Source organism: Vigna unguiculata, chromosome 11, assembly GCF_004118075.2.
Source record: "Vigna unguiculata cultivar IT97K-499-35 chromosome 11, ASM411807v1, whole genome shotgun sequence".
Lineage (NCBI taxonomy): Eukaryota > Viridiplantae > Streptophyta > Magnoliopsida > Fabales > Fabaceae > Vigna > Vigna unguiculata.
The window spans coordinates 4386172-4402637 of record NC_040289.1 but is presented as its reverse complement, the minus strand read 5'-3'; the positions used below and the strand labels follow the sequence as shown (position 1 = coordinate 4402637).

General features: G+C 29.9%; 2 protein-coding genes across 3 annotated transcripts; both read right to left on the bottom strand.

Annotated features, from left to right (window-relative positions):
• Nucleotides 1-630: 630 nt before the first annotated feature.
• On the bottom strand, nucleotides 631-5050 carry LOC114169198 (acid phosphatase 1). The gene is made up of 3 exons (XM_028054234.1): nucleotides 4527-5050; nucleotides 3022-3231; nucleotides 631-953 (listed from the first exon to the last, which is right to left on the bottom strand). The coding sequence occupies exons 1-3, from the start codon at nucleotides 4955-4957 to the stop codon at nucleotides 776-778; spliced, it is 819 nt and encodes a 272-aa protein (XP_027910035.1). The 5' UTR covers nucleotides 4958-5050; the 3' UTR covers nucleotides 631-775.
• Nucleotides 5051-10610: 5560 nt separating this feature from the next.
• LOC114169196 (diphthine methyltransferase homolog) lies at nucleotides 10611-16147 on the bottom strand. 2 transcript variants are annotated; one of them, XM_028054233.1, is made up of 3 exons: nucleotides 15858-16147; nucleotides 12628-12985; nucleotides 10611-11424 (listed from the first exon to the last, which is right to left on the bottom strand). In XM_028054233.1, exons 2-3 carry the CDS (start codon nucleotides 12947-12949, stop codon nucleotides 10706-10708), a joined length of 1041 nt encoding a protein of 346 aa, XP_027910034.1. In that variant the 5' UTR covers nucleotides 12950-12985; nucleotides 15858-16147; the 3' UTR covers nucleotides 10611-10705. The 2 variants fall into 2 exon arrangements, with proteins under 2 accessions (XP_027910034.1, XP_027910033.1); XM_028054232.1 differs by lacking the exon at nucleotides 15858-16147 and adding an exon at nucleotides 13559-13994.
• Between the last annotated feature and the right edge of the window lie 319 nt (nucleotides 16148-16466).

The window sequence follows — 16466 nt, the reverse complement described above, 5'->3', positions numbered from 1 at the left end:
TAAATTTATTTGATATTTAGTACACATTTCAAGATTGTATTTGAGTTGTTTAAACTGTTTGACACATTTTCACTTTAATGTTAAGTCAAATACTATTATAAAACACACTTGAAATGTCAAATAAACTTAACAAAATTTGATTTAAAAGACTAAATTCACGTATTTCGAAAGATGAATGATTAAATTGATCTAAAGTTTCGAAATGGACTAATTTTAAAATTCACTGAAAATTAAGGGATCAAAAACATATTTAACCCATAAAAATAAAAAAGAAAAAAGTATTCATTCGGAAGCATATTAGGTTAGATTGGATTGTGTTTATTTTGAACTCAAGAATTGATTGTATAGTAAAAGAAGAAACCAATAAAACACAGCACAAATGACAGTCCAATTCCCAACTTTGCATATGCAAACACTTGGCTGGAAAAATAAAATCTAATTCAGTAAAGTATTAGTCTGAGAGTATGGAATGTAATATATTAAGATACCAAATTCTTGGAAGGGACGAACCAAGATTTCTTGGTTTTCAAGGAATTGAATATATAATTAAAGGTTACACCAAGGGATGGTTCATAATTCATTGTTTTAGGTATTTAGATTTTGTTTTAAATTGTGAGGCACGCCATTGAGTATAAATAGAAATATTATGAGTTTTTAATACAAATTTAATTGAGATAGTGTATGAAGTATTTGCAATGATATTGAGGATATGAATTGAGTGACTCTGGTTATGTACAGTTGGGATAGCAGATATTTGCAAATAAATGAGGGTTTACTAAGGGATGTAATACATGGGATTTGGAAGCTTGAAGGATCGAACAGATAGTGAAGAACCTAATAAATCGCTCCACTGGTCACCAGAGTTTCCGAGAATCCTGTATCCATCTTTCTCCATCTCACTCCTCTTCTCTGATTTGTAGACTACAGCTCGTTTCCCTTGATCTTCTGACCTTCTGAACATTGCAAAATAACAGATTCAAAATTCACCATCAAATAAAAGTGGCATAGCTTCAGAGTGCAAAATCAAAGCACCATCATCCTAAAAGTGTACACGATTACATGTACAATGAAAACTTCTTAGGTAGAAGCTCTTACCTTGCAGATATAACACAGAACAGAAGTTGCAGAAAAGAAACAGTGAAAGCAAGGGGGTGAATTGACTTAGGAACAATAAGTCAAAATTAATGACATAATATGATGATAGCAGAAAAGATGTTAGGTTCTTTGAATATAAACACCCGTAAAAGAAATAGGACTACAACCAGGTATTCCTTTGTATAATTGACTATTGCCACTGCCAAGATATGAAGAACAAAACTCCAGAATACGTGCGGACTATGATGTAATTATTCGTGGTAATAGACAACCATCAAGTACATCATCACCTTGTTGTGTGCCCCTATAAACTGTCTACATTATATAGAATCATGATGGTGTTTGGGGCATCTAATCTCCATTTCCAATCGTTTGTTAGGAGTGTAAATTAATCGAATCCTATGATTAAGATTTTTAATTAAGATATAGTCATCCAACCTGCTCTATATAGAGGTTCAAAATTTATCCATCAAAATTGAGTAAATCAGTCCACTTTAACAACAAAGAGGTTGAAGTCTGGAATTGTTGAAATTAGTTGCTTAAAAAGAAATAAATTATGAAAGGAAATAAGGGTGTAATGCGTTAAATTATTCTTGTGTTCGTATTTCTTCATTTCATAATAGCAAGTTAATTTATTAACTACATCAGTGAATACCTAATCCAAAAAATCTAAATGAAGGCAAACCTTACAGAATTTACAGATACAACAAAGAACATACATTAAAGGCATATGATTCAAATAAAAAGGAAAATAAGGAGCGTATATCATGAAATGCTGAAGAGAAAAAGAAGCACTAGACTTGCCACATTTGTGCACATTCCCTTTATAAAAAGCATAATATATGAAACAGTTTCAAAACTTATAATGCTTTCTCAGAGATAACATTTGTATTGTCAGCACCCGGGCCCAAAAATATAATATGTACGAAAACACAAATAGAAGAGAAAAATGTAGATAATATGGCTAGGAGACAAATTGTTTTACTTAAAACGACAGAGACTGTCAATTAATTATAAATTTTAACATTGATAAGATATTAAGAAGACAAACATATCATCATCTAACTCAAAAACAATAACAATTCAATAGTTTTCTGTAATGTCATCTAACAGCAGCATCTAGTCATTAACAAGATATGCCAATATTGATGCTGACATGATATTCGCTTGGATTTTATATGGAGTACTAAAATGAACTCAAGAAACCAAAAACAATGCCAACTGGAGAAACACTAGGTATATTGAAACCAGGGAGAGCAATGACAAGGAAGGAGCATGGAATCTTGTCATTTACTGCAGCATAAAATAACAACTACCAAAGTCTTCTTTCACTAGCTTAGGAGTTGGGATCAACTTCACGGACTAGACAAGTATAACACTGTTGAGCTTTGTCAACACATATCTAACAAGGGGCATGTCATTTGAAAATAAGAATCCAGGTTATTAGGAAATTCTATATGACCTTATCATGTGCTCTAGTGATTCCTAAAATTCTTCTATGGTAGAACCGTTGAAGTACTTCGACTGTAGGTTGCTAATGAGCAAATATCATTTTATAAAACTAAATTATGTTCATCCATCGCCATTAACTAGGCAAGGCTGCTTAAAATCTATATGCAAGCACAATATAAAGTTTATAAGATTGCTAATAAGGTTTTTCCTCCATTTGGCCTTCTCTACAACTATGCGCTGTCTTGCATTAATTATCTTTATGCTTAGAGGAACCTTTTAGTCATGATGACACATTGATGAGATACCTCAGGCCTTCTAAATTTCGACCACCTCGCTTGAATGAAAGATCCAAGATATTTAAAACAGAAAGGATTGCAGAACATACTCAGAGAATCTTTCCGCATTTAATTAATGTAGTTAATAAACATACATCATTTGCTGTCCTAAAGCTAGCAAATATGTTTTAGGAATTACCTTAATATGAGCTGATCCCATTCCTTAAACCCAGCATTGACCAAATTATCAATAGTAACACTCCTGTGTCTTTCACTCCGTCCAGTCAGCAGAATAACCTTGAATCCCAGACTCAGAACACCTTCATAGAGCTTTAAACTGGGTTCTATGGCTGGAGCTCCACCGGTCTCCACCCAATCGTCAAACTTGTCATGGTCAAAAACCTCAAGCCTACAAACACATTAAAACACGAGAAATTTTATTTGAACGAGAAATGTGAAGCATTTTGTACAACTAAGAGAGAGAAAGAGTGAAAAGCAGAGAAACATGATATGAAACAAATAATGTAATGGAGATAGACAAAAAAAGAAAGTTGCACAAATTGTTGTATGAATTATTATTATACGTGTATCACATCTCTTCGAACAAACATAAGGCGAAATACCAAATGTGAACAAGGTAAATGCAGAAGAATACTAGAGGCTTTTTGGTCCTTACACTACCACTTACTTTCATGACAACTAGTTCTGAAATTAGGACTTAATTAAAATTTGGAAAATTCTTTCATATACTAAAATATGTAGCACAGATACTAACAAGGACACACGACACAGACATTTCGGTAGTCTCTAAAAATGTAGGATACAAGAACACGGATCTATATCACTATCTAGGATCTATATATTAGATCACTATCTATTTAATACTGAAAATCATATATAAACAAGTTTAGTCAAATATATTGAACTATAAACAAGATTAGTCATATATAATTTGTTAGTTAATACAAAAATGAATTTAATTTATTCATTTAATATCCAAAAGGCAAAAAGTGGTAATGAGATTTGTTCTTTATTTTTATAATCATAATAGAAATTTATGTAATAAATTTATGGATTTTTAGAAAATAATTGTATTTGTTATTATTATCGTTGTATAGGAGTTATATAAAAATTATGTGGAGACAAAAAATTGGCTTTCAAATGCCGTACGTGTGTGGGACACAAGGAACACCATTTATATCTACGAGGTGTGTCCGAGCTTCATATAACAAGTGGTTAAATCCAAAGACAAAAATTGGCAATGGTTCTTTTAATAACAGAACTGAAGTGATAAATTTTACTTTCAAGGACATTTTTCAATTTTAGCACAATCAAATATCTAAGGTATGGTAAATTACACTTTTCAAGTGTTTTTACCCAACAACAAACTTAGTATTTAGTCTATTATCAGAAACACTCTCAACAACAAAAAAGATTAAAAAAAGAAGGAAAACCACAAATTAAAATTGACATTTATGCATAAATTAAAAATCATCTTTCTATAAAATTTTAGGGAAAACAGCTTTATACATAAGCTAATAAACAAATTCTAAATCACCTCGAAATCTTTTCTTATTTAAAAAAAAAGTTAATATTAACAAAGAAGTTTATCCAAACTAAGATCATATTCATTATATCCGGTTTACCTACTTTTTTTTTTTTTTTACTTTGGAGTAAAACGAAATCAAAATGCACAACCATTACCCATATCCATGTGCGGAATAATAGGGGAGATTGGAGAGCAAGGTCTCATCAATGTCGAAAATCCACGCGTCTTTGCCATCGTCACTGAGTTTCACACTCTTGGCATACTCCTCCGCCTCCTTGGACACCATCTCCAGATCCACCAAGTACCCTTTCCCCGTCATGTACTCCTTGACGAACTCCGCGCACTCCTTCGGCACCGTCTTCCACTCGCCCAGGTTGTTCGCCTCCCCAGCCACGCGCCACGCGCCACATCGCAGGCGTACCTCCTCCTCCACTTCCGCCACCCCCGCGTGCTCCACTATCAGCGGCCGCGGAAACACGCGGTGCTGGTGTGCACTCGGAGAATCGGAATCGGAGACCGAAAACAAGAAGAGAGAAAATAGGAAGAGAAACCGAAGCAGAACGGAAAACTTAATTGGAATCGCCATGGCAGAGAAATTTTGTATGGAAGATGAAAGAAAAAGAATGAGAAAACGAAAGGGAGAAAAAAACAAAGAAGGAAAATGGAGCGGAAAAAAAACGTGAAGAAGCATATACATGTATATATGCGTGAGAGGAACAGTAACGTGTGCAGAGAAACTTAACGACGTGACGTGAGAGGTTTTTCATTGGGTTGGAAAGTGACGGAGTTTTGGAATATTCCGTCAATTTGGGACCAAGAAAACGTGAATGGGTTGGTGAGTTAGGGGTTGGACGGTGGACCGAGGTAGACACGGAAAAAGTTAGATGACGTGGTCTTACATGGGACCCACCTCTAAAATATAAGATTAGGTAAATATCCATTTGTTATTTCTTATTTAATATTAACTTTTAGCGTTAAATTATCTCTAAATTAAAATATAATAATAAATTAGTTTCACAAATTTTAACATTTAAACATGATAATCATAATTAATTTTTCTTCTCTTAAAAAATAAATTGATAAGATCTCACAGGTTTTAAAATCTAATTAGTGAATTTTTACAACACCGGAAGGTTAGAAGTTTAGCTAGTTAAGAATACAAATTTTAAAAAAGATTCCTATGTAAAAGATATTAAAATTTTTAAGATTAGATGAATTATTGCTACGATATATTAATAGTATGAATTAGTAGTTTTGATTAAAAGAATCAAATATATATATTATTCTTTCGATATTTTGATAATATCTTTTAAAAATAAAATCACGATAGAATAATACTTCTAATGTATTGTTATTTCAAGTGATTTAATTTTGGAATATTGATATTGGACATACAAACAAAAAATTTTGTAGTCCTCAAATAGGAACTTATTCTCACATAGTTTAGGAATGACAATAAAGATAACTTAAATACATACTTTTTCCCTTCGATTCAATATATCTTTTAAGAATTATAAGAGTGAAAAAAGTTTTAAGTTGTAAAGTGAATAATACAATACCTCAAGTTTCAAACTTCAAAATAGATAATACCTTAAGCGTAGTTCCAGGCGGATTTTCAATGTGACTCTAGGAGACCGACGGCTCCCCCAAAGTTTTATAATTTATTTTTTTATATATTATAAAATTTTATTTATATATTATTATATTATTTATAATAATTTTAGAAAAAAATTGTCCAATTCTTTTTCGTTTTTCTTTAGTTTTTCTATTTCTCGTACCTATTTCTTACTCATCTGTCTCTTTTTATCTCGATCTCTCATTCTTTTAAAAATTAAGTTACACCACAGTAAGGTCAGAAATATTTTAGATTGATTAATTTCTTCTTATAAAAAGTTCATTTTCTACCTTTTCTTTGATGAAGCAATTTTTTTCCTCATGCATGTGATAAATTTGTATGTTATGTACCACTCAATGATGATAAATTTGTCTTTTTCTAAACAGGTAAAATATAATAAATTAAGATTAGAAATATTTGATAAACACTAAAATAATCGATTCTTTTCTCAAGAAAAAAAACTTGTGATAAAGATAAAAAAAATGTGTCTACAATATCTAAACTTGAAAAATAATTTATGTATAAAAAATATAATTTGACATCCTCTCATCTTTTGTCTGAGCTCTCCACAACGAATATAATGATCATAACAATATTATATAAACTTACTTAATATCGAAATAACATTGTATTTACTTTTTTTTATGATAAACAAAAATAATAAAATGGTTAAAATTAAAAAAATAATCAAATCGGAAAAATGGTTAAATTTTACAAAAAATGTCCTATAAAGGGTAAAATTAATAAATAATAATTTTAACTTAAAAAAATATTGAAAAACAAAAATGTATACAAATCAGAGAACAAAACGTGTTACTATTAACGAATCTCTGATGTTACCGGAAATCACTAATGAAATATTTTCTTTTGTTTTTATATTTTTTTATCTATATAAAAATCTAAAATTTTTTTGAAATATTTTACTTTAATTTTATTTTAAACTAACAACAAGCTATTAGCAAAGGAGGTTTCTTTAAAATAGGTTTCAACATTTTTTGAAAATTTAATTAAAATATATATATTTGCTGTTAAAAAGGTTTCCACATTTCATTTAATTATAGCAACTTATATAATTTAACGAGTTTAATGTTTTCAAAGTATGATATTAAATAATTGAAACATGTTGACAAACTTAGTTCACAAGAAATCGTACTACCGTTGGTTGGGTCAAAGTTGTTTTAAGAAGTGATCACATTGAAACTTTATAATAATAAAAATAATAATCAATTAAGTGGTTGAGTTTGAATAGACACGTTGGTTAATTTACTATAGTTTAAGATTTTAAAATTCAGTTACATTTAAAAATTGATAAAGAAGAATTGTGTGGTTTGAATTGGGAAAAAAATAAGAACTTTTTTAACAAAAAATGATAATAATTTTGGTAATCACACAATCAACAAAGATCGTTTAATTTACCTACCATAAATGTGTTTTATGAAATTGTGTTATTTAGAATCTTTTGTTCACGTTATGAAAATAAAAGTGAAAATGTAATTAACAAATCAATTACAAAATATTACTAAATTTTTTTATTGAGCTGTATACATAATACCAAATTATAAAACAATTTTTTATTAACTTGTATACATATTTAGTAGAAGTATGTGTAAGTTTTCGTAAAAATAAAAGGTAAATTGAACAATAAGATAGTTATAAAATAGTTTAATTTTATTAAATACAAAACTTAAAAAATATAAATACTTTTAAATTTCAAAGATTTTTTTAAATAATAGAAAATAAAAAATGATTGATAAATGTAAAGATATAAAGTCATTTGATAACATTTGTAAGCTAATTAATATATTATTTAATTAATTTAATTAATATAAAAAATGTTTATTAAGTATTTTAAAATAGCTTATTTTAGAATCTTATCGTTAATGAGTTACTTTTGAATTTATCATGTAATTCGAATTAAGAGAAATTTACCTTTATATACGGAAATAACTAACGTTAGGAAAATAACAAATTTAAATTTTTGAAAATAAATTAGAAACTAAATTTAATAATATTCATTGTATAAACTCATACAAGTAAATGATTTTTTTTTCAAATAAGAAAAAGTTTGTATAACTTAAAAAAATAAGTGTAAAACTTACACAATACTATTTATTTTACTATAAGCCCAACACATAAATTCTAATATATACACATATTCATGTTCTTCGGATACAGTTTCAGACTATAATCTCATTTGTTCACACAATCTTAATAACATGTTACCACACAAACAAATATATATATATATATATATATATATATATATATATATTTAAATATGTTTTTGCTTCCTTAAGTTTCATTGAAATTTAAAATTAATCCCTCTTTACAATTTTTGATCAATTTAGTCATTCAAATCTTTAAAAATACGTAAAATTAGTATTTTTAACCAGATTTTGTTAAGTTGATTTGACGTTTCAAACGCATTTCATGATTTTCATGATAGTATTTGAATTGTTTACGCTGTTTGACACATTTTCACTTTAATGTTAATTCAAATATTACCACAAAATGTGTTTAAAATGTCAAATAAACTTAGCAAAATTTGGTAAGAATGACTAAATTCACACATTTCTATCATTTCTAAAGATGAAGGACTAAATTGGTATAAAGTTTCAAAGATAAACTAATTCCAAAATTCACTAAAACTTGAGGGACTAAAAAACATATTTAACCCATATAATATATATATATATATATATATATATATATATATATATATATATATATATATATTTATAAAAGAGTAAATTATCAAAATGAAACAACTCTATTTTAAATTTATCATAATATATATTTACAAGTCATTCAATCCATCATTATTTTTTCAATTACAAGCACACTCATCGATATATTATACATCTATCTATACATTACATTATATCTATCAAGAAATATTTATTAATGTCTTCACTTCAAGATAAAACTTAACCTGTTTTAATACTTTAGGTATATATACAAACCTCAATTACATAGATCATTTAAAATATATTGATACTTAAAATTCAAAATAGGTATTTTGACAACACTATAAACTTTCTTTCGGCTTCTGACCACTTAATGTCTTATTTGTGTAACCTAGACTATTAGTAAAGTTAAAAATATTTGTTACACCACAATTATTTATTTAATACAAAAATTCAAATAATCATTCACAATCATCCTCAAATTATAAGCTTACATTTACGTATGCATATATCATTTAAATACTTAGTCATAAAATTAGACAATTTCCACAAATTATTTACCTTTAAGCATTAAAGTAATTTCATCACAACATATTAAAACTTTGATATAAAAACCTATTTAAATAAAACATAAACCATTGATGCTTAATATAGTGGTGAAAAGATTGTTCATACAAAGATAAAAAATAAAAATAAAATCACTATAATTTTTACAATAAATTTGGTCATAGTAAAAAGTATTGTACAATGGTTAAGAGATAGAATCGGAGTATCTTTCAAAGAGAATGTATTGTTTTATGATTAATGAGCATTGGATTGGAGTTATTTGGAAGATGGGTTTAGTAGTACTTAATGACAATAGAAGTTAAATTAAATTGTTATAATGATAATAATTTAAACTAAGAAATTGATAGACAATTTGTTCTAGCAAAATAGTTTAAGTTTAAAGTTTTGGAGATAAAACTTTTAATTTCTATCACAAATGTTACAATTATTTTTTTTTTACGTAAATAAGTTAGCTTATAAGATAATTAGTAGCTAATAAATTAACTATTACATTATAAGTTTCTAACTCATAAATTTTGAACAGATAAAATAACTTATTGAATTATATATAGGGGTTTGATAAATTAGTTGGTAGTTAATGAAAAATGACATAAAAAAAATAAGTAAATAACTTTTAATATATAAATACAATTTCTGTTTCTAAATATAAATATATTATTATGTAATATAATTTTAGATTTTTTTAAATAATTAAATTCCTATTAAAAAAGTTAGTATTTTTATTTAATTTTTAAAAGTTGTATATGGTTTTTTGTTTGAACAAGTAATTTTATTTAAATGAATTCATATCATGAGTACTAATTAAATTTACCTTTTATTTATTTTTCAGAAATGTTATTTTAGTTATTTCTTATTTAGGCTACGTTTACATTAAACATTTATTTGATACTTAATTTTGTATAAATATTTTTAATTCTAAATACATAAAATAAAATAAAAATTTACCAAACAAATATTAAAAATAATATAATAATTAATTGTGTCTATAAGATTAAAATAGATAACAATCAAATGAAATTTAAAATAATAAAAAATGTATTCAAATATAAAATACTTATAGAAGAAAATTAAATACAGTACAAATGATCTGAAATAGCTTATATTTTATAAACAAAAAACTACCTACACAACTTTTGTATTGCTTAAACTAATCTATATAAGCTACTCCAATTAGTTAGTTTTTATCGAGGTTATTTGTCTCATCAAAACCCAATCAAAATAACTTAGATAGCAATTTTGCCAGTGTTGAAAATTTTATCATTGATGATTTGTTCCAATTAATTAATATAATTCAATCAACTACCACGATCAAACAGTGACAGTAAATTCATTCTTCAAGCTGTGAATAGGAAAAAAAAAACAATTAAATGTGAATGAAAGTGTCAAAATAATGCAACCCATGATTGAATAAATAAACTGTGTATCACATTTCCTAGTGGGCTAAAGTTAAGTAAGAACAAACGTTCTACGAGACAATATAATTTTCTGACCTCCACACTCTAACATGTTTGTCATAGAATGAGCAAGTAGCCACCAATGGTTTGGTTTTCCCACCAAAGTGATTTGCTTCACCTTTCTGCCAGTCTGCTCCATAAGCAAGAGAATCATGTTTGTTGTAAGTTTCCAACACTTCAGCACTGTCACCTTTAATGGCAACAATAGCAAAACCATTGTGCATACATGCAGCCAAGACCAAGCCTGGAATGAAGGGGTGCTGCTTAACCCTCCAAACTCCTCCCCCTAAGCTAATTGAAGAACTGTTAAGGGGTTTTGAGAGTGACCTTAAATCCCATACCCTCAGGAATTCATCATAGCTACCAGTCAACAAGATATTCGGGTCATGTGGACTCTTCTCAATGCAGGTAACACCCATTTTGTGGACCTTAGAGCTTTGAAATACCACATTGGGAGGTTTATCTCGCAAATCCCAGCAACTGAACTTGCAATCATCAGAGCCAGTGTATATCAAATTTGGTTGGTGAGTATCAAAGCAGGTTGTCCAGAGTTCAAAATCATGAGCCTTCCACTGTTCTTGTATTTCTAGCTTGGATTCAAGAACAGAAACAATAGACACAGAGCCATCAGAAAGTCCTACTGTGATAGATGTGGCTGAAGGGTTCCAATCCATGTACAAGCACATAGAGTTGCTGATTTTCTCATTAGTGATCTCCTTTAGATTAACTCCTGACATAGAATCAATAACAAATCTTTAGTACAAGGTAAGTGAGTAAAAGATGATAAGACATCTCTTTAGCAAAATACCAATTTAAAAATAACATAACTAGATGTCGTGGATGAGTACATGTACTAAACCTATATAATAAAAACAATAGCCGCTAACAAAAAAGTATATAAAGCAACTAAAACTGTTAGAATGTCAAATAATAGGTGTAAGTTGTAACAATAATTGCAGTTTTCATACTAACACATGAATCTTACATTCAGAAAGGCCATCAAAAAGAAATAGATTAAAATCCCAAAATAGCCATATATGGGAATCAGTCTTGTGGGATTTTTGACCGCATAAGAAATTGTTATCAAACTCTTAAGTCTCAACTCGTAAATTCCAACAGTTACACTTCTAAGTATAGGTAGCCAATTGACTGTTTGAACTCCTTTCTAGATTTAGATAGACTTGGAAAAAACTTGAGAATCAAGAGAATCGGTGAGTCTCGAAATAAAATGCACTTTTGACTCAATTGACCCACGATAACAATGTATTTATGCTTTCCCATGTGTTGCATAGGAAGTCCAGGTACATGCAATATTTGAGTAAGAACCAAAACAATCAAACTCTCACCATATTTTGTTTTGTGAAGCCAATTAGCATGATGTTTTGTTGCTATCAAGCTTAGTGTTATCAAGTTCGCATTCTTCTATAGTGATCGTGCCTAAGAACTCAGCATCCATTGTGAATTCAAGATCACAAGAATTCAGTGTTGTCAACCCATTGTGAAGAAGCAAATATGCTTGTGAAATAGAGGGCTTTGCATAAACAATAAGGACTAAGCTAGCTTTGGTATCGAAAACTTTCACACAAGCACCACTATATCATTCCAACATACCATGTAGCAAAACCTAAAACAACTAAACCTTCGAACATTTTGTTAGTAACATGGACGAATCTTCAGTTTTAGAGCCAAACAAATAATAATTCATCTTGAGTACATGCATCGTCTCCACTGTAACTTGTGATGAGATTTTTACCTAATATTTTAATATTACTTCTAAATATTTATATATTTGGTTAAATTTCAGCCTATCCGTCAGTATGAACTTCAAGTTTGACAACTTTTTATTTCAATACAGTTTTTTAGTGTTACTAAGTTGACATGTTCATATCGAATACAATGCTTCATAGAAATGAATCAAGAACTAAATCCATACCTTCCACTCCATTAGAGCAACCTTCCAGCATTTTAATTCTCAAGTATCCATCAGCATCTGCTTGAGCTAGAAAAGGATTCAAACGCCCTCCAGGTGGGCTCCACTTTATGTCAAAAATTCCAGCAGTTTCCTCACTAAAAACCATGTCAAGGTGGCCTTTCTCCTCATCAACATTGAAAAGTGAAATGCTTCCATGTCGGTTGGGCTGACAACCTTCTTGTAATGTGTAAGTGGATACCGCTAAAACATTACGGTACAAATCATACGGACAAAACTCCACAGCATCAGCATTCCCCTTTAAATAACAATGTGCTACGTCCATGCTAGCCGAATGATTGCCTAGCTACCTTATCAGCAACTTTGAATAAGACAACCAAATTTAAACGTCACCATATTGATTTCACAATAACATAATTTACCATAGAAAACATATGTCAGAAGAACATAAAATAAATCAATCCAAAATAAAACATCCGACCAAAATTAAACGGAATGAAAGTTGCGGATGTTTAAAATGCACAATAAAGATTAGAAGTACAGATTTTCATGTTAACATTGTAGTTGATCAACTTGATCAATGATACCTTTTAGGGAACATCAAAGGAAGGGTCAAAGAAATAGAAAATCCTATCAAGGAACCATACCCTTACCCAACACAAAAGGGTTTCGTTCCCTCTTCTGCAAAATCCATGAACAACTTCTACGGGTATTGGCATTATCTAGTATGTGTGGACTTCACGATTCAATATACTGTTTTGGGCTAAGTATAATGATTATCACCGCAAACACAGATTTAGAGTCAATTACAATTTTTAGTTTAGTATAGAGTGAAGTACGCAATAAACAAAAATAATACTAGAAAACTCAATATAAACAAATTTAGAAAAAAGGAAAAAAATGGATTCAAATAAAAACATTGGCCCTGTCTCACCTTAACTCCCTTTAAGAAGATCACAGCTCAGTATATACGTATATACAAAGTGCATGGACTGCCTCAATCAACTCTATTTGCAACCATAAGCTAACATATAGTTCCCAAAGATATATTTCCAAAAGAGAGCGACGATGCTTCCAATCGTCGCTGCAGCAGCACGACGATTATGGCCGCACTGGAATCCGTTGGTAGGGTGGTCCTCAGTTCAATGCTACTCGTGTCGATGCTTCTGATCGCGGCTCCCACGCAGTTTCCGATCAGAGGTGCGGCCGCGACGTGGAGGTGCACGAGAAAGCTTCCATGGCATTTGTATTGGAAATTTGGGGAAGAAGATGATGTATTCTGAAAAGGGAAAATGCTTGGGCCGGTCCATTTCCTGCTTCGCACACCCCTATTTTACTATTCCACCATAATTGGACAAAAATTTCAACTATCCGCCATAATCTTTAAGGTTGACTTGGATCTATGAAAAAGATAAACAACTATTTAAATTGTTTAAAAAAAAACATAAAAATTTGACCCTGTCTTTTGAGAAATCGGGAAACATAGTCTTTATGAAAACAAACTATTTAAAAAAACCATAATTTAATTAATATTTTTTAAAAATTTAAATTTTAATATATATTTTTTAACCTTAATTTAATTAATATTTAAAAAAATTAAATTTTAATATATATATATATATTATTTATCAAGTGAATCCGAAACTTTACATAATAAAAAATTATTATCAATTAAGTCCAAAACTAAATACGATAATTATATTTTTTAATTATTTGAAAAATTTAATTATCAAGTAAAATTGAGACTTAACATAATAATCAAATTTTTTTAAAAAAATATAAATTTAATTATCCTGTAAGTCCAAAATTTAACATGATAATTAAATTTTATTTAAAAATTTAGATTTAATTGTTAAGTAAACTTGAAACTTAACATATTAATCCAATTTTACTTAAGAGTTTAGATTTATCGAGTCTTAATATAATAATCAAATTTTATTTATAATATTTTAATTATCAAACCAATATAAGACTTAACATAATAATTAATCATCTCCAACACAACAAAAATAGTAATTTTGATTTAGAAGTGAGGAATGGATTTATAGATAAAAACATAAATCCCAAATAAAAAGATGAAGCAGCGGTGTGAATAGCAAAACAGGGATGCAAAGAGCATAAGCATCTAATTAATAAGGCAGGAGTGTAAGTATTGAAATGAGAGGTGCAAACAGCAAATCAGGTAAAGGGCAAAGCATAAATATGGGGTGCGCTAAGTAATTTGAGTGTAGTCCAAATTATTAGCACACGAGGGTATGGAGGGTTAAAATGGGGTACAGAAAGAAAATTGAAATCAGCCAAGCTTATACCCAATTCCTTTTCTAACTTCTTCTTCCATCTGCGCATACCATCCACACAAATCCTACCACAGGTGTTAACCACCACCAAGCCGTTCCGATAGACTCACCGGCAACCTCGCCGGCGTCCGCCATGTCCAAGCCACCTTCATTTTCAGACCCAAACTGAAAATCGTAATGCTTCACAGCTACTCTCGTTTCTGAATCAGAATTTTTTCACATCGCCACCAGTTTTCGTCATCACTGCAATCTGTGAATACACCGCCATCGAACCTTCTCCGTCATCTCCGGCCACCTTCGCAACGCCTTTGATGAGCACAATTGACGAGCATCACAGCCGTAGTGATTCCAAGACTACCGTCATTTACCATCACGATACCGCGAACCTCGGTTCGGTCAACTCCGATGAGGCATCTGATCGGAACTGGCGCCGATGAAGACGCTTCCGAGCAACTCAAATCCGCTGCCGCGATCACTTTGGCACCATCAGAATCTCGAAATCGAAATGCACCCCAGTGTTCTCGTCTCTAACCCTAACTTCAAACTTCAAAAAATTGAAGTGTGCGACCTCCAACGGCCGATAACACCACTGTTACATTGTTCTTTGCTTCCATCTTTTTTAGATAATCCTATTGAACTTGAGTGTGTTTTCCAGCAATGGAGGTTTATTTTCATTTTACAGATATTCAAAACTATAATTTCATTGGTTTACTATCATCTTTCGCATAGGAAGTGAATTGTTATCAATTAATTCTACATTTGCTATTTTTTTTACTCTAATCTCTCTGTTATGCGTTCTATTCTACTCTGTGATATGTGATTTTTGGATTAAGATATAAATTGAAGCAAATAACAAATCCACCAAAGAAACGATCAATTCGAACAATGATTCAAAATAAAATTTAATAGAAACCATAGAGTAAGAAGAATGAACACCTGCGTTGCCGTGATTTCTTTTCTTTGCTATTCAAATCTTCTTTCTTCTCTCTGATCCTTCAAACCCAATTCACTCTTCATCCGTCTCTCTCCCCCTCCTCCTCCTCCTCCTTCTTCAATTTATTTCTTAATTCTGTTTTTACAGTGTTTCCAGGTGAATGAAACGTTGGTTGAATCTGCTAAGTTAGTTGTGCCTGTGAGCGAGGAGTGTGTGAATTCAATGAATCTGAGTGCACGAGTGAGGGAGGTGAAAAGTTACCCGAGTGTGTGTGCGTGAGTGGTGTGGGAGGTTAGTTTGTTAATGGGCCTGGTGTGTGTGGTTAATGTGGGCGTGTAAAAGGAGAACAAGGGAGTGAAAATGAAAGAGATATTGGATTGCTAAAAAATGTGGTAAGAATAAAAGCAAGAGGAAGCAATTAGAAATAATTGGGTTTTTATTATTATTTATTTAATTTATTTTAATAAAAGTTGGGTTCAAAATGATTTTTTTTTAATTATTTTTAATTTTGTAATAAATTTTTAATTTTATCTTACAAACATTATTTAACCATTTATTAATTTTTTATTTATTCATTATTATTATTATTTTGTTATTATTTTATTTATTAT

What these genes read in the sequence shown, in the direction of transcription:
- LOC114169198 (XM_028054234.1), bottom strand. Translation starts at nt 4,957, where the DNA reads ATGGCGATTCCAATTAAGTTTTCCGTTCTGCTTCGGTTTCTCTTCCTA. An exon ending in TATTCCGCACATGGATATGG is followed by an intron (nt 3,232 to 4,526) that starts GTAATGGTTGTG and finishes ATGTGTTTGTAG; the next exon opens with GCTTGAGGTTTTTGACCATG. An exon ending in TGGGATCAGCTCATATTAAG is followed by an intron (nt 954 to 3,021) that starts GTAATTCCTAAA and finishes TGCAATGTTCAG; the next exon opens with AAGGTCAGAAGATCAAGGGA.
- LOC114169196 (XM_028054233.1), bottom strand. Translation starts at nt 12,949, where the DNA reads ATGGACGTAGCACATTGTTATTTAAAGGGGAATGCTGATGCTGTGGAG. An exon ending in TTGCTCTAATGGAGTGGAAG is followed by an intron (nt 11,425 to 12,627) that starts GTATGGATTTAG and finishes ATTCTATGTCAG; the next exon opens with GAGTTAATCTAAAGGAGATC.